This window comes from Drosophila albomicans, chromosome 2L (assembly GCF_009650485.2).
Source record: "Drosophila albomicans strain 15112-1751.03 chromosome 2L, ASM965048v2, whole genome shotgun sequence".
In the NCBI taxonomy this organism is placed as follows: Eukaryota; Metazoa; Arthropoda; class Insecta; order Diptera; family Drosophilidae; genus Drosophila; species Drosophila albomicans.
The window spans coordinates 2,339,345-2,358,635 of record NC_047628.2 but is presented as its reverse complement, the minus strand read 5'-3'; the positions used below and the strand labels follow the sequence as shown (position 1 = coordinate 2,358,635).

Below are 19,291 nucleotides of genomic sequence, written 5' to 3'. Positions count from 1 at the left end.
GACAATTGTACTTAATTGCATGTTTAGTTTAGCGTTGCGCCCATCCGAAAACTAGCTCATTGCATAGTGAGAACATATATTCTAAAAACCAAATCCAAACAACATAAATACGAGTACATTACAATTTAAGAGGTAGCAACGAACGAGAATCTAGAAGATACTATGTTAAGTCAGATTTTATATTGCAATTCTTTCTTTTACTAAGTAAAGAACGCTTTATAAAATGCAAATGGTCCTATCGTCCTTTACATTTTTGCTAGCACTTCTTTTTCTGTTCTATACCAAGCTGCAAGTTGGATAACTATATAAATTACTTATTAAAGCATATACAATATTAAATACCGTACATACAAATTTTTACATTAATGACTACATACATTTAAATAATACCCGCAATAGTTGCAATACTACAAAATGAGCAAGCAAAACAACATCAGAAAATTATATATATTAAAAAAAAATGAAAAATAACACTTCGAAGAAAATTGAGAAAATGAACATGAAGAAAAAAATGAAACAAACCTTATATAACAAATTTAATAAATTATAGTGAAGATAAAGCAGAAATTACAAAAATATAAAGCTTACAATTAATTTATCCAATATTGAATTGTAATTTTTTAAAATGTTAGTCATTACAATGAAATAAAAACGATATATGAAAATTAAACGTTTTGTAGAAAATCCAAAATATGATTTTGTTCAATGGTAGGTAATAATCATTTACACGGTTAACAAACATAAAACTTCCTTTCAAACGCTTTACTTGGTATTTCTCGGAGACCCGCGCCATCATGGATAAACACATCTAACACTCCACCAGTAACGAGTTATGGAAATAAATTGCATTATTTTTGTTTAAGTTGCTTATAAAATAAAATTTTTAATAATCCAGACAAGACTGATAAAAGTTTATATTTAACGATGTTTTTCTTTATTTTTGCATACGTAAATAAATATATTGATAATAATTAAAACTAATAACTTTCACATTTTCATTTTTGTTTGTTTTTGGGGGAGGGTGGCACACTCCTTTAATGCCGGTTTCCTCTTTGTGTACATAATTACTTATTTTATTTTGGTATTGTAAACTTAAATTCTCAAAGCGAGTAGAATTTCGTCAATATATGTATATGTTGCTCTTGATTTTAATATATTTTTTAAATTGAGTGATATCTGAGTCAATGAAATTCAAATGATAAACAAAAATTACTATAAGAAAAGCAAAGACAATTTTTTTTTAAATTATTGATTTGTAATAATATTGCATTTGTTATGTCGTGTTATCTGAATTCCTGCAGTTAGCTAACAGAGGTGTACTAACATGTGTGTAAACTGTGTAATGTTAGCCAACAGTGGTGGTAATTAACACTTAAATCGATTAGAAAAATATTGAATCTTCAAAAAACAAATTAGTATTTCGATTTTTGATCAGATGCTTGCATGGATATATCTTAGGCACTCAATTTAGGAGCTATGCATCAAATAAGTCGTATAGCCAAATGAGTACTGAACAAGACTAGAAACAAATAGTAAACATTTTGGGATACTCTCTTCCTTATATGTGTGCACACACAAAGCCCAAAGAAAATATACGAAATATACAGTTTAGAATAATGCAAGCGGGTAAATTATTCAAAATGTTATTTGAAGATTGTAGCAAGTGGAAAGCAAAAACGTAAACTATACATGTGTAAAAAAATATATGTTAATCTTTGCATATCCACTAGTTTCTTTTTATCTCTTATATACATAATTTTAAATCGCACATTTTTTTTATTTATACACAAAAATTTGTTAAAGAAAAATAAAATATATCGTAGGCTATCTTCGTTTCGTATCCTTTATGTAAACATACATGGAAATAAATACAAAATTGGCAAAAACAGTATTTGTTGTAAGTATAATTATAACGATAATGTTGTTGAGTAAATAAAAAGCTGCTTTGGAACTAACTGTAGTTTGCACTAACTATTATTTTTTTGTTGGGTTGGTTGCTATTTGTGTTCTGGTTAGCTTAAAGTTAATCGCCGTTGTATAAGCAAAAAACAAGTGAAAGTTTCATTAATATTAACTACTAAATTTAACATGTTACTACAAATATTTACAAATCACAGCTACAAACACTAAGACAGTGGACGTCGCCAGTGTTGCATAACATCCATCGCGACAAAAAGTCGTCCATCAAATAAGTGGTCACTGCAACGGCGACGACGGCAGCAGGAGCAGAGACGGTGACAAATAGAACCCATTTTATTATTTCGTGTGGCTTTTGTGTTTTGTTTGTTATTGTTATATAAATATAGGTATAATAAACTAAAACTGTAAAATGAAATCATAATCCGACGCGCTTGTCTCTTTTAAGGAGTCTTCCTAGCATCCATACGTGAGTACATGTATATAAATATATACTAGTGTGTGTATGGGGAGTGAGGAGTTTGTGGGGTGTATACATGTTACGTTTACAGCCAACCGCCCTTACGACCAAACAACAAGGAACTAACCGAACCCCACAAATGACTGAGTAATGCTCTGAGAAGCCGCCCTCGAGTCTAGATTATCACTGCTCTTAGCGGCTGTCATTGATGACGCTGTTGCCGTACTTGGTGTACCACTGCTATCTGAGACCTTGCCAAGATCTGGACGTACACGGCCCCCACTAGCACCACCAATGGTACCCAAATCGGGACGCTGAGCAGCCATACCATTTTTAAGATTACGTCGCGACTTCTGTCGTTGCATTTGCTTGATGCGTGTTTCACTGGCCGTAGCGACGGCAGAGACTCCAGTTCCCATGCCCGACCCGTTTGCTGTTGTTGCCGTTGCTGCTGCAGCTGCTCCTCCAGCTGAATGTTTCGACAGTGTTGCCGGAGTTGTCGTTGTTGTTGATGTTGCACGGGGTTTCAATTGTAGCACAATGCCCTGATCGTCGCTATCCTCGCTGTTGTAGGCACTCGTTGTGGCACTGCTGCTACTGGGCATCTGTGTTGCATTTGTTGTAACTGGAGTGGGTGTAGGGGATTTAAGACCTCGGTGCAGAACACCTTTGATTTGTGCGCGATCAAAGTGTATATCGTCCACGATGCTGTTGCTGCTAGTATGTAAACTCTGTAGGCTGTCGCAGCTACTGTTGCTCAACTGTGACAGAGGCGAACTGCTGCGATTCGCAATGCCGCTGCCACGTCCATGTCCACGCTGTGCACTGATTATGTTCTCCAGTCCGATGCTCTCCACCTTCTCGATCAAATTCAGCGAACGCAGAGCTCTTCGCTCCAGCTGCGATAGCATCACCTTTTGCTGATGCTGCTGTTTGCTCAAGCTCCGATGTAATTGCGCATCTGAAGAGCTGTTGGACCCAACTAATTTGCGTCTTATCAAATCGGCACCAGACGATAGCAACCCAAATAACGGTTCAGGCGATTGAGCGCGAGGCGGTGATCCTTCTGGACTGTTGCAGGGCGTCACTGTCGGAGAGTAATTTGGACCAGCTGGAGTGTTGAGAGCACTGGGCGTCACCGCCTTAATGCCGCGTTCATTCAGCATGCCAGCCAGACCCAAATTAACTGAAAACGTCGAGCAGGAGTTCTTCCGTGACATCCCAGCACGTGGTGTTGCGGGACAACTGCAATTTTACAAATTCAGTAATGACAAAAAAGAATTCACTGGAAAATATGGGAACCCACCTTGGTTGTCTTGATGTTGACGTGGATGCCATGCGAGAGGATACTTGCGACTGGGAGAGAAATGAAAGATCGTTGACGAAGCCATCGTCCGGATGCATTACCATGCTATTAGTATACGTATAGGTACAGCCAGGCGCTTCAAATTGCTTGCCGAGACCCAGCTCCTCACTGACATCCTCCTCCACATCAGATAGCGTGTACACCTGCATGCCCAGATCATCGAGACCGCGACCACCACGTATGGTGACGCCAGGTCTTTCCTCCAAGAGGCCGCTGAGTGTTGGAGTCGCCAAGCGCGACCAATGATGCAACGTTTGTGATCCCTCCATAGGCTTTACAATCTGCAGTTTCTCTGGAAGACGCCACTGGTGCGTTGTGAGACCCGAAGACCCTGAACCCGTTGACATAATGCTGTCCGGTGTGCGCACGCCCATTGGCAAGTTCATGCCCATGCCCAATCCTGCAGCGGCCGCCTGAGCAGCGGATCCGCCGCATCGCCCTTGATGGGGCTCATCATAGTTATAAGTGCCGGCTGGAGCATAGGAGAGCATAGCGCGTCGAGCCAACACCTCGGCAGGTGTCAGGCGTTTGAGAGCCGCCTCTAGCTCCTTAGCCCCTGGAGCGCCAGGCACACCAGATGGTTGTGCTGGATAGCCATCGTCTGACTGCGAGTTGAGGCTTTCATTAGAAAGCGTCTTAAGACCCAGCGAATTGCTGCTGCCGCCACTAGCTCCGCGATAATAAGATCCAGCGGGATAGGCCATCGACGCCATTCGCGGTCCCGATGAGCTGCTCATGGACATTGCACCCAGTTGCGTCATCGACACATTTCCACTGTCCATGTAGTTGCCGCATTTAGTGGCGCAGCGCACCGTATCAAATGCACGCTTATATGGTGGCTGGCCATAGATACTGCTCGATCCCAGGCTGGTGGTCATACCCATTCCCATGCCCATGCCACCTGGCAACTGTGACATCATGCGACTAATGCGATCTGCACTGCGCTGGCTGTCGCCCGATATGCCCGAATCCAGACTAATCTCGGAGTACAGCGAAGACTCCATCAGTTCCGACTGCAAAGACTCTACGGCGACGGCGGCAGCCGCTCCATTAGTGCCCAGTCCGCCCAGGAAGGAGCTGCGCGCCTGCGGTTGCGATCGCTTGCGCTGCTGCTTCAACTGATCCTGGGCAGAGTGCAGCAATGCAAGCACTTCCTCATAGCGCTGCTTAAACTCTACCAACTCGAGAGCCAATGCATTTTGATTTTCTTTGGTCACGTGCAGCAGCGACAAGTGCTCATCGTTGTCCTGCGTGAGCTGATGCAGCCGCATCTCTGCCTCTGCCAGGCGTGCCGTTAAACTGACAATCTGCTCATGCTGCAAGCGATTCTCCTCGCGCTGCCGTTCCAGCTCCAAACTGATATTATCGTATTGGGAGTTCGCGTCGTTTAATTGTGCACTGATATCCGCCATCAGTCGTCGCTCGTGTTCCTCCACTTCGTCCGTCTGATGCGCCAACTGTGTGGCTTCGCTCTTTAGTGTTTTGTTTTCATCCAACAATGAGTTCACTTTCTTTTGCAACAGATCCAGCGTGATCGATTTGGACATTGTGGGTGTGTCTATATGTATTGAATTAGGATCTTTATTCATTTGTAATGTGAGTTAACAATCTAGACTTACCCGCATCTGTGCCATCGTCTGCATCGTTGGTTAGCACCGATATCAGTTCGTTCTTTTTGTGTAGCTCATGTAGGAGCTGAGCGCGATCGTCGTTGGCAGATTTCAGATCCAATTCCAGATCGCTAACCCGCGCCTCAAGTCCATTGTTTTGAGTTAGCAATTCCTTGCCAATTTGCACAGTCAGCTCCAAGTCCTTTTCCTTCTCTTCGAGCAGACGCGTCACAGCTTCAATGTCATCGTAAGCGCGAGTCATTTGGCTGACACGATTACCACATAGAACTGCAATTCAATAAAACACATCTTCAATAACTACCCAATACTACTATCAAAACAAAGTAATCGATAACTAAGTGCGTGTAGTGTGCGACTTATCGATTCGACGTAATGTGTGATCCATAGGTTTATATTATCGACATCGATTTATTAAGATGGTCGATCAATAGATCATTGGAATATATCACTACAAAATACCTTCCATAAGCAATTGTTCATTTTGCTGGTCCCGTTCACCCAACCCGAAGACCAACAGACCGCATTCATTGGATGGAGTTGCTACTGCTGTTGTTGTTGTACTACCACCAGCTGAGAGCTCGAGTTCATCCTCGTACTCAAGTTCATTGTCTATGATGCAAAAATCGTCGGGCCAATTGCTCAACGCTTTCGTTTGGCATGCAGCATAATCGCATTGCTCTAAGCAATTGACTGTCGGCTTAACAACATCTACAGCATCCTCTCGAGGGGAGCCGCTGATGCTCTCAGTGGACAAAAATCGATATATGGTACTGCCGGCAGTTGGCGCTACTTGCCGCTCATCTGCCTCCGTCTCCCTCTCCGGAGGTATGTCTCCACTTGCATTATTTACGTGCGTCATGGCGAAAATACTTTTTGTTATTTTTGTTTTTGGTTCGATGCTATTAAAGTAAATCCCTTGTCACTCTGCATTACTTGCATTCCCTGTGTGTCGTCTTTTTATAAATATTTCGATTTCTTTAATTTTATTCTATTTTTTTGTTTTGCGCAGTATTATATAATGTTTTAAGAGATTTCATTGTAAAATGTTCGTCCAAGGCACTGGGTTTTGTTTTTCATTGTGTGATGGTCGTTGTGGTGGTGTTAGTGATGGTAATGGTGGTTCGCAGTTTCCCTTTGGTGGTCTATCGTTTATCGTTTGTTTTTGTTAGTCGTCATATTCACATTAGTCACATGAATTTTACAATTAATGTGTTTGGAATGATTCGCAAAAACACAGACAGCAACAAATAGTTAAATTAAACGCTAAATTAATGCGAATTGTGTGAAGTCACCAGAGAAACTGAAAACCGAATCTGTCGCGACAATTATTCTCTCTTATAATATTCTACTGAAGCTCTCTTCTCAATTGCCACCACCTCTTCGAGTGCTGAGCTTGCGCAAAATCGATTCGTCCAACAAACCGATTCGTTTTGTTTGTTTGAAACTTATTTTTAACTGAGAGGCTTCGCTCCGACCAGGAAAGAAACAGAAAACAGCTCGTATGAACTTCTAAACGAGTATTCCGAGTTTATAAATTTAGCTGTGAGCGCAGATCAAAAATTTAAAGCCACTTCAAAACAAACACATTGACACTGACACTGGCAGAATCGACGGCCGACGCAGCAGAGGACAGAGGACTGAGCTAAGCAAGCGACAGCAGGCACCGAAATGACTGCGAACTGCAGGCAGCAGAAGTAAAAGGCGTTTTCCCAAAAGAGAGATTCAGTGAAAGGAAACTTTTCGGTGAAAAGTATTTCTGCAGCTGCAATAACAACCACAGCTGTAGATTCTACGGGGAAAACAAGCAAAGATCGCAAATGAGGAACTCACGTGTCGAAAATATTCGCAGACTTGTTTTTTTTTGTTAATTTTTTGTTTTTGGTCGAGTTTTTTGACGTTCCGAACTTCACGGGCGTTTCACTTCACTGGCCAGCACAACGACAACAAACACATTTGGTATTAGCAATACCCACAAGGCTGTAGACAGTCCAAAGGTTGCCAGACGTTAACAAACGCAACAAATATTGCTGCAAATTGAATTCTAAGGTTTAAAGGCAGCAGGGCAAACGGCGCTCCAAACTCGTGACGGAGCACGCAGTCGGAAAGATTGACTCACACACATACACGCACACAAGTAAGATTGTACGCGGAGACACGCATACACTCTCAGCTCACCGTACACAAACGCAAAGTGTCGTTTTGTCGTTCAATTTTTTGCTAGCTACGTTTTGTTTTGTACGCGCTCTTTTTTAATTTGGGTTTTCACTACAAAAATATATAAATGTGAATCTCAATTACATTTTGACAATTTTCTCTAGTTTTTTTCACATTTACAATTGGCACGAATTGTGTAATTTTGCGGATTAACACAGATACACGAGAAGCCAACGCTCACAGTGAATATTTTGTTGTTTTGTTGTTGTATTGGAATCCACCACCAAAAACGGCATCCACAACAACATAATTGAGAGTACACAATGGCTCTGTTATGCCGCTGTTATAAGTAGACTGTAATGTTAAAAGCAACCATGAGAGAGCGAAAGAGTGTGTATATTTACAGACTTGCCAGCGTTAAATTTAAGCGCGCTATTTTGAAGAAGTATACGAGTGCGCAAATCGCAAACAAGTAAGCAAATAATGACGATATGAGAATCTAAATGTAATGTATATCAAATGGAATTATTTGTTTTAGTAGTTAAACATCTGGGTTTTAACCATAGCTATCACAAATAGAAAAATATTCGTGAATTTACGATTTCGCTAGCTAATCCTTATCTCAAATCCCATTCTTGGAAAAGAGGAAAATTTTCTGTTTGTCCTGTTTTAACAAAGTTTTCCAAGACCCTATTCATAAATGCAAATAGAAAATTACAGGTAGAAATTCGAAACTTATTTCAGCACTCGATCTTAGTTTAGACTGGGCAAATTTATGATCAAATAAATAACATTTAAACAGTTCGAGTATAGTAAAATAGGTTATACAACAAGCACGTGTCAATGATCTATTAAATCATGAAAATTCAATTAGTACGTTGTTGCGATTTGTATATCTAAGCTGAACTTGGTATATGTTTACGTATTTATTCTCCGTTCTGTTTGGTTAGACTAAAAGTGTAAATGCAATTATCATTAAGTCTGAAAGCAGTCTATTCCTGGTGTTTGTGTTTTCCCAGGAACATTAACAAACTCAATTTGTATACCCGGTACTCGAGGAAGGGTATTATAATTTTCCGATGGCAGGAAAGGCAATCTTCGAGCCTATAAAAAATATATATTCTTGATCAACGCGTCAGCAGATACAGAAAGACTTTCTGAATACTGCCCGTATAAAAACATTTGGATCTCAGAGACTTCAAAAGAAAGAATTATAATTATTTTTGGTTTTTTGGCGCACAGATCAAGGTTCTTTTAAATTTTTGCTACGCTCACTTCCACGCTCAAAAATAAAAAAAAGTTTATCCTACATATGTACATACAATAACTATCTATAAATTTGCTTGTGATCAGATACCAATTTTAAGTTATATAAGAAATAATTTTATAATTCAAAATACAAGTACCGCTTTTGGGACTAATTGCTTTTCGACATATTTTTGTACATTTTAGGAATATTATCGCACTGCTTTGTGTTTCATAAAAATGGGTATCGGGTAGCTCACAGTCGAGCACACTCAACTGAAGATTTCTTACTTGCTTTTTATAGTCGACTTGAAAATGTCATCGACTTGCAACAAACAGAACCAAAGGTATAGTATTTTCTTAATTATGTCCGTTAAAGCGCATTAATGTCTTTTTGTATACTGCTAATAGAAGATTGTGTTGAAGGGCTTCGCAATTTTTATTGCTGTTGGTTAATGCAAAACGCTTGCTATTAAGTGTTAAACAAAAAATTGCGATTGCAGGTGCTTCGTATGACTGATTATGTGCTTAGCAATGTGACTGCATGGATCTTCGATTTATCGTCAAGCAATGACGGAAAAAAAGTGTTAACAGAAAATATTCAAGAATTATAATATTCAAAAATAAGAATAAGAATCTCGGTCATATATCAAATATGTTGAGTAGTTTATCATTGAATTAGTCTCCGCCAATGATTAATGCAAGCAACGTCGAGACTTAGCGGCCCGAGTTCTAATAAGTGCCTTATGAAAAACAAAAACAAAGTCCGAACATTTAACAAATATAAAACTAGACAGAAATGTGCTGTCGTGCTTCTACACACGTCTACCACAACAGAGAGAAACAAACAAACAAACAAGCGAAATACAGAAAATGATTTGAGAAAACATTAAACGACGGGAAAGTTCAACAACAATCGATAAGATACGTTAAAAGCCTACATCGAGGGGCTTTTTTGCAGCGCATTTACTGCACTCTTTGCTGATAATGATAATTTGGCAAAAGACTTTCAATCGAACCACCATCGGCCTGATAATATAAGTGTGGCCTCTGGATTGATGGTTGATTCTCAACTCAAATGCAACAGAATGAAAGAAACTCAGTCAATTATTATTCTTTAATTGAAAGAACTCCAAATATATGTTTTAAAGGGTTCCTAACAGCGCAATTAAATTGGATCTCAAATATTACAACATTTCTATAGGAAATAAGCTACTTATTTATTTCATTATATACAAATGACACCGACTGTCTAAATAGTTGAATCAACGATTTTTCAATACAGAAATCAGGTGCAGTTACACTTAACAGATTTGGTCACACTTAAATTCTTCTCTCTTTTAATCGAACATATGCAACTGAGGCTTTCTTGCTTTTCTTAGGAATGTTTTTGTTAAGGTTGCTGCTTACCTTTGTTGGTCAAGAGACTGCGCACAACTTTAAGACAATTCTTGCCATCGACATTTTTGGATGCATAATACATGAGCTCCCAGGAGCTAGCTGTTTCCAGCAGTCCTGGGGGCAGCTCGAAGTTGGGTCCCTCAGGAGGCAGAGCACCCGTAATGGGGCTTGGAGCAGGAGTGCAGGGCGTGCTGTTGTTGGGATTGGCATTATATGCTGGTTGTCCTTTGGCAGCGAAATCATGCAACAGTGCCAGGAGTGGTGCAGATGCACTGACTGATTGTGACTCTTTGGGCGTTGTCTTCATTTGCTGGACTATGACGCGCATGCGCTCAACGGCCTCCAGTTCGAGTTCAAGACGAGTGGGAGCCGGCTCGGTGCCATTGACAATGGCCGACAGCGAGGCGGCGGCACAGGAGCTATTCAAGCTAGTTAAGCTGCTCAGACTGCTGCTCTCCAGGCTGCTTTCGGCTTGCAGTTTGTCTAGCTGCTGCAACTTGTCCGCAGTGCGCAGGCAGTTGCTCTCGAGATGCCTACCGAGCAGCTTGTATGTGTTCTCAAAGTGTTTGCTGGCATTTGACGGTTGTTCACTGATCGTCGTATTCGACTCTTTTGTGCAGCTGGATGTCAGAGAGTTCAGTGAGCTGCTGGTGATGCTGTTACTCAAGCTGGTGCTGTTCAAATGCTGGTTTGTCGTCCGGAGGCCAGCAACAAAGTTGAGACTGTAATCGTCGGACTCTTCCGCCTCCGACTCCAACTCTGAGTCCATAACCAGCTCATTGATAATGGGTAAAGTTGGTTTAGTTGTGGATTTGGCATGCTGTGGCTCTTGATGTTTCTTTTGCAAGATGTCGCTGAATAGTGACATTTTTATTTCAATTTATTGTTGGTAATGTTGATATTATTGTGGTTGTTGGGACATTGTTTTTATTATTTATCTACACTTTGGTATTTGAATACAGAGAATTTGTTGCAGTGTAGCTAGAATTGATGTCAAGTGCTTTCAAAACTGTTCACACCCGGGAAATTAGTTGGTAAGGTCAATTGACGAGCTTCCTTTTTTTTGCGCATAACAAGGCTGACTGCTGCATTTAAGATGAACTAACAGCTTTTTGTGATTCACTGATCCACTAAATGCAGACACATTATCAATATTCGCCTTTATCGTTGCTTCTGGTCTATTTTTGTTAATCTCTCAACACTTATGATTGCACAACAAATGCAATCCAAAAACAATGGCTAATTGTATATACAATAACTATACTATACCTAACGTCTGCCAAACTGGCGTACCACCTCTGTCTGCGGCATTTACATACAATGTGCGAGTGGGAAATATTTTAAAATTTGTAACTTCACATAAAAGAGTGGACGGAATAACTGAGACTAAAGCTCTTGGTCGAAAATGTTTTAGAGGCGACCGCGACGGCTAAAGCAGCTATTAGGAAAATGTCGAGTATCAAAACAAGTTTACAAAATTAACCCCTTTTCAAAAGGTGATCACCTCTTGCATCTTCCATCCGCCAACATGTTGACGATCACGTATGTAGACCTTTCTTTCGTGTGTAGGTTGAAAGAACATCGAGGAATTATGTCTTGCATCCCAGCATGCTGAGTTATGCAACGTGGGTTGGGCCCATAACGTATCTCAAGAAACGAGGAAATCATGCAACATTAACTCAAAAACTATGTTGAGCTCTATAACGATCAGATCAGATTTATTACGCCAACAAAGTGAAAGAAAATTGAGTGAACTAGATACGAAGAAAAAATATCGTTAGAGCTTGTGCCAAATAAACAAGAGTTAACATAGATGACCAGCAATACATACAAAATCAAAGCTAACAGCAACCCATCAAAATTTGGGATATTCTCTCATATCTGGTTTACATATTTATGATAAAAATACAATTTTCCTTAGTTCTATAAACTGACTGACACATGTTTGGCAACCTTGACAATCCTGCTGTAGTTATACAATACTACCCTCCATTTACGCTCGTAAAAAGTTAGTGAATCAACAAAATTTGTGTTGATTAATTCGAAGACGAAGGTTAACCAAGTATCAGAATTACTGGTGAGACTACCCGACTATGAGATTCCTATCTTACATTATTTGGAATGAGAATATAAAAAAATCAATGGAAATAGATAGAACAAATTGTAAACTAATAATGAAATAAGCATAATCGGCTTATCTATTATGTTCTGCAAAAAGAAAAACCATCCTGAATCCTTGCTTGTACATTTTATATTGGGTCGCCTTAAAATCTTTTAATTGGTACCGACACTTTCCGTTCGTTTTTATTATTGTATGCGACATATCTTATTTGTGTAGATCAAATTAATATTTTCCTTTATATTTGTTTTCTATAGACTTTATAAAGGGTATAGACAAGTCCAGCAATTAATATTGCAATAGAATGCATGAACAATTTATATAAACCTCATTGCAGTTCATCGACATTCATAAAGCGTAGAGCTCTCAAATTAAGTTGATGTATTAATATTTATGAGTCAGACTCAAAAGACAAGTCTTGACTAAAAGGGAGAACTCGAGACAGAGAGCGAAAGAGAGATAAAAGACAAGGAAAATACGTTATCGGATGGCTTTTGAAGCATATGACAAAAATATGCGAATACTTAAGAACCGCAAAGGTTGATTGGTTAATTGTCTGATTGATAATTGCAATTATGTAAACAAAACTGAATAAATACCCAAATATAGAGACCTTTATAAATGAATTCAAACACTTGAGTGAGAAATACACAGCCAAAAATGAATGAAACATAAAGCCAATCAATGGAGCACACGCGAAAATGAAATGAAAACGGTAAAAAGTCTCTGCTAAAGACAAACTTTTTTTTTGCGTTTTGTTGTAGTTTTATGTATTTTTTAGTTCACATAAACTTTCACAAAAAGTTGTTGGTAATTAATTACATTGGCAAAAGTTGGGCAGCGATTTAATGCTGCTTCTGCTTATGGTCAAAATGTAAAGCTTGAAAAAGAGTGAATGATCGTTAAACGTCAATCAATACTGGTAATATGTAAGTGAGCTCCGTTCCGGGTATAACAGATCCCACTATTTGCACTAAATGCAAATGCAGCGATTCAATTGAATTGAGATTAATTAAGAAACACTACGCTCCATTTTTATGCGCTAATTCCTACCATTGCTGGCTGGCAATGTGAACGTCCTACTCTATTATAGACCAGTGGCCAATAGTACAGAGTAATGCAAAATCCAAAGACAAAGACAAACAACCAAAACAACAACAGCCGTTGGCACACAGGTCATTTTCGAGGTGTAGTGTTGTAAAATGACGTAATTCATGTATGTCACCGCGGCATTTGTGTTTGTTAAAGAAGTGTACGGGACCCAATCAACATTGGACACTCATACACACTAAAGCTCTCACACACATGACATACATTTTTGCCATTTTGTGCTTGTGCATTATATTTCTCCGGCGACAGCTTAACACCAATAAATAAGCAACTAGTATTTAGGTCTGGAGGAAATGATCGGCAATTTAATGAGCGAATAGCTTGCAACAACAGAAACAGTTACTACAACAACAATTTTTATTGCGGTTCATCATTTTCTGTGGCCGGCAGATGATGATTAACCAACGGAACGCGCTTTTTGTCTAGAGATAAACTCGCACGCACTCAAACATAGACACACACACACATACACTCAGATAAGTGTCAAGAGCCAAGCGTATGATTGATGCGCAACACGGAAGAGGCAACGTTGCAATTGCTGATAATGATTTATCAACAAATTGACGAGAGTGGAGATATGCGACCAGAATAGCCGCTAAAAGAACTGTAACTGGATAAGCGGCGTTACTACTGCGTAACGGTAAAAAATATACACAACCATGTAAATATGTATGTATATGTAGAAGCTACCATACTGGATACTCCAGAATCATATACAAAATTACTAGTGAATAATAACCTATGTATGTTTACTAGTTCCACCACTTCAACACGGCAATGTATGTATAAGACGGCGACATTTGTCACCGTGCATAATTGAGATCCAAAGTTGAGGTCCACAAACTAACAAAGTAGTTACTTCGCGACTAGTACAATGCACACTATCATCACCGGTTGAGGGAATCAAACAAGCTCTATGTGTGTAAGAATGCCAAATGGGAAACACAATATGAATAGATGTTTTGCCGTGTGAGAGTAAGCGATTGCTTATCAGCAAGACAAACTCGACGAATAAGAAATAGAATAACGGCAACATTTGTGCACACACATATAACAAACACATGGTAAACCGATTATGTAAAGCGCAGCGAGGAAATCGAGATGTTCTGAGTGGAAGAAAGAGAGGTCGACAGTGCAAGGGCGTCATCCATAATAAGCTGAAGCCAGAACAAATTAAGCTGACAAACGATTTGCCGTCCCTTTGGCCCTCAGCCTGTTACAACTCTTACACTTGAGAGAGAAGAAATAATGTCGACCCCATTCATTAAATGTTTACAAACTGCCAACAAATTCTCTTATTCATAATTCACATATAACACACACACATTTTTTGTTGCTGTGTGCGTGCCATGTATGTGTTGTTGTCCTAAAAATAAATTTAGTTGTATGACGCCGACAGGCAGCAAAGCAAGCAGGCGCAAGCTTGCTTGCCACTTGGAGAAATTCCAAATGTATCGTTTCGTTTAGATTTTGTAGTATTTGTTTTTTGCACAGTTGTATGTGTGTATTAATCATTATTTTCGATTGCTTGAGCTTAAAGAGCCAACGTTTCGCTTATGGTTTTCAAAGATATTTCTTATTATTTATTTTTGCTTGTTAGCACACGCACATAACATTTCACTGCCACACATTGTAGATTGCCGATCATACGTTGAATAAAGCGGGACAAATATAAATATTTATTTTTTTGGTTCAATGTCGACGTGTGTATATTTATAAATTAAATATTAATACAAAACGATGCCCGCACTCTTACGTCTTGATTTTTATTTTTCTTTTTGGCACTATTAATTTCTAGCGGCGCGCCGCCGTCAGTTGACACAACACACTTTTGAAATGCGCACAGACCGACGACGCACGCGGAATGGTAATAGAGCGATTCCCCAAACGCCGGCGACGGCTCCACATGAAAACACTAAAGCAGCTGGGAGATGTGTGAATGGTTAAAGTGGGGTTTGTGTGAATTTCAATGCCGGATAGTTGACAGTGTGACCAGCAACACGAAACACAGAGTTGCCAATCGAAGAAAAAGTATGAATTGTTTAACAAATCAGAAAACTTTTGTGTGAATGTCAATAACAACAGCTGATATTGTGGGTACTTTACCAACACTGCAAATAAGCAACAAGTGACAACAACGAGCTCTCGGGCGGACTTTTTAAATAAGATTTTTCTAGTTTCTAAATTCAAGTTAATATACAAAACATTTATAAAATTAGTCTGCTATGGCAATAATATTAAAGTAATTTCCAACATTAGATATATTACCAACTAAATACAAAAATTATTTCTTTTCAATATTAATGACATGAGATATTTGGACGTCAAATATAATGCATATACAATTTATTTTTATCTGTTTGACGTTGTCGCGCAGATAAAAGAAATTTGCGTGTTGGTTTGCGCTAGAAACAGATAAACAGGTTTCTTTGAAAAATATTTAAAAATTAATACAATGACCATAAACAATATTACACACATAGATCATGTATGTGCGTATGATGTGTTTGCATAAGCCTAAGAGTATTTAAATATACAATTCGATGTCAAAAAACTTTTCAATTTGTGGCTGCTGTCATTGTGGATAAGCAAATTACTCATTGCAAAAAAAATAGCATTTGCCAATTGTATATACATACATATGTATATAGTATGTATAAAAAGTACACATGAATAATACATAAACCTCGCTCAAGTGATTTAGTTTGCATATTATAGATATCTCTATGCATGTGTTATATAATATGATGATTTGAATATGAATCTAACCAATTTAAGGATCTCAAAAAAATAACCACAACCTTCTGTATAAATATACATATCCATTGGTGGAATATATGTTTTATTTTCGAATCATTACCTTGACTCATTAAAATTAATTTAAAGTATGACTCAAAACAAACTGCAGAGAATAACAATGCTTTCCAATAAATTGTTCGAGCCTATAAAGTTCTTTGAGCCAAGATGCTTTAAAATTTAACTTTCTACAACTTTGAATGAATACACAGTTTAATGTTATCAGTGGCTGACTTTGCAGCTAAAGCAATAATTGCAATAACACATTAATAAATGTCTCTCTGTTGTTGTGTACCGTTGATGACAAAGTATAACATATCAAAGATAAAGTATTGTAAAGCAAACTTACGAAAATAATTGAGGCACTCTCTAGTCTGTTCCTTGGTCAATCCGAGACCCTCTACTGGAATGGGTAGCGCTGGGGCTGGTACAAACCAATCCTCATTCGCATAACCCGAGAACCCGGTGAGAAAATCATTTCGTACTTTGTATTTGGGTATTTTCTCCTCCAGCAATGAAAAGATTTCCACTTCAGGCAAATTTTCGCTGCTGCACAAATCTATATATATTAATATATATGCAGCATTAGCAAATGGTTGGTAAATGGTAAATAACACAAAGCAAATGGATTGCAACTCACCAGTTAGGCAACTAGCATCAACAGTCTGCGGTTTTGTTGGCAACGTTGCCGTTGACGCTTGTTGCATGAGTCGCTTCGTTTGGAGCTTGGGCAGATGTTTGCTGAGTGTTGCCTGCGCTGAGGGACTGAGCGGCATCGGGCCGCCATTGGCCCCTAATGTTGTGGATAACATAAATGTTGAAACTTCTTAAAATATTTTTCAGTTTTTTTTTTTGTTTGTATCCAATTATTTCCAATGAATCCAACTGGTCAAAGTTTAGCTAGTTTTGTAGCTGCAAATTAGATTGTTAAACTGTTTTGTTAATTGACTGACACTCACATGAAAACAATAAGCGTTGTGAGTTTCTACTATCTCCTCCGTTCTACACAAAATTCGCTAGCTTTACGAACTATTTCAATATGGAAACTCTGGTTATCTCACACACACACATACACCCAGACTGGTTACCGACTGAATTGATAATACATCGACGTCAAAATGATGATTATTAATACTATAAATATTAGCAAACGTCAAAGGATTTAATTTATCACTAACTTATTTCACACACAGACGAGGGCAAACTCCCTTACTCTATAATATTGCCATATCAGTACAACTGCAGGAGAAATTTAACAACGGATAACAGGAAATCTGGCTTTATTCCATTTTGGACTGACTTTTAGGTTAACATTGCTACATATATTGAATACATATACATATGTATTTTGGTAAATATTGTCAACTTGCTCTTGACATTAATTAATTTTTTTTTTAATTTGAGTTTTTATAATATATTGTATTAACATGTTTATTAATGATAGCTAAACTTTAATTTTTGTTGTAAGTTTCCAACTATTTTTTGACTATTTATTTATTTTTTATAACCAACAATCAACACTGTTTACACACACATTTATTTTACTTATTTCAGATTGCAGTCGATATCTTCACGATAAAAACTATCACTTAACTAAGTACAAAATGATTAATCGCTGTTAAATTGATATTGAACGTATAGAAAACTTATTGACATCAAACTCAGCTTGCTTGCTGTTTTTTGGTTAATGCATCGAGACATTACCATTTATTTAGTGGGTTGTGTACTAAAACGCCGCGCAAGCGTTAAATAATTTTCATGGTAGGTAAAACGCAGACTGGCATCCAAAGAAGCCGTCGTTAGACAGCAACTTCCCATTCGAACATAAAGAGAATTGAAAACTCTATTGAGTTATTATGTCTTTGGTACTGTTTTTGTTGTTATTATTGGAGTACTGCATGGAACAATTTAAGAGCAAGTCAAAGAGATGCCGAACTCAGTCATACAGACTACGTGCCAATAGCGACGTACTCGCGGTGAACGGAACGTTCGCTTATAAATGCGAGGCATTTCGTGTGATCACTTGATAATAACGCTTAGGTGGGGCGAAGTGGAAAAACAGCGGAAGGCAGCGTATAAGTAAAACAAAACAGTAAAGGCCGAAAAGCGAAAAATTGGAGTCAAAGACCAAAGAGCGAAAAGAGACTTTAGTTAAATGCTTTCCAAGCCAACTCGATCAAACTCTGCTGACGCACAAAGACCGTTTCGCGAAATGGAAGCATGTGATGTCAAAAAAATTCCTCCCCACAGCACATAGCAAAGAGCGGAGGTGTTCCCCGACCGTCGTTGTTGAATTGTTCACTAAGGTTTGCGCGATAATTGACCGACGATAACAGTGACGCGATTCGACGATAAGTTTAAGCTATCGACAACTTTATGGCCGCTGTTGCTGATGCAGTTAGAAAGGCAGCTGCATTGCGTAACAGGAGAGCCAATGAAACAAATGGAAGCATAAATATGTATATATATACGAGAACACATATACATACGTATCGTATATACATATAAATGTGTAGCAACGAAAGCGCCATCGTGAATCTAAATAAAAACCGGCGATTTCAGAAACTAAAAAGCATCAATTACCATTGCTAATTTGTTTCATTCTAAGCGCGGGAGTAGCTACATACATATGTAAATGTGTGTGTGCGAGCTCTTTTCAATGAATTTTATTTTATTTACTGGTTACTTTTTTATTGCACCAAGAGTTAAGCACGAAAAGGCGCACTGCGAATGCCAACGAATAATGATACTAAGTGTGTGGATGGCATAATGCTCTAAAATAAATTTGGAAGGGAAAAGAAACGCGCGCGGTAATCGGAAAACAGAACAAACACCAACAATAGCTATGGTTGCCAAAAAAAAAGAAGAGGCAGCTACACATTTCTTAAAGTTCTGTTGGCGTCAGACTTGTCTTAAATTGTTTTGGTATTTGTTGTTGTTGTTGTATTCGTTCTGAAGATTTTCAGTGTTCTCAATTTTTGGCATACGCACTCAAAACATAGACCGACATTTGCAGGCGCACGATAATAACATTTATAGTATCGTTCACTTATATAACGGATACGAAGTCTATGCCATCGCCAGAGTGGGGC

General features: G+C 38.6%; 1 protein-coding gene across 1 annotated transcript; it reads right to left on the bottom strand.

Annotated features, from left to right (window-relative positions):
* Positions 1-911: 911 nt before the first annotated feature.
* LOC117566009 (trafficking kinesin-binding protein milt) lies at positions 912-11,308 on the bottom strand. Its single transcript, XM_034245430.2, is given in 5 exon segments — positions 912-2,510; positions 2,512-3,622; positions 3,684-5,301; positions 5,363-5,641; positions 10,184-11,308. Coding segments are annotated over 5 exon segments (3,915 nt in total). The 5' UTR covers positions 11,043-11,308; the 3' UTR covers positions 912-2,462.
* Between the last annotated feature and the right edge of the window lie 7,983 nt (positions 11,309-19,291).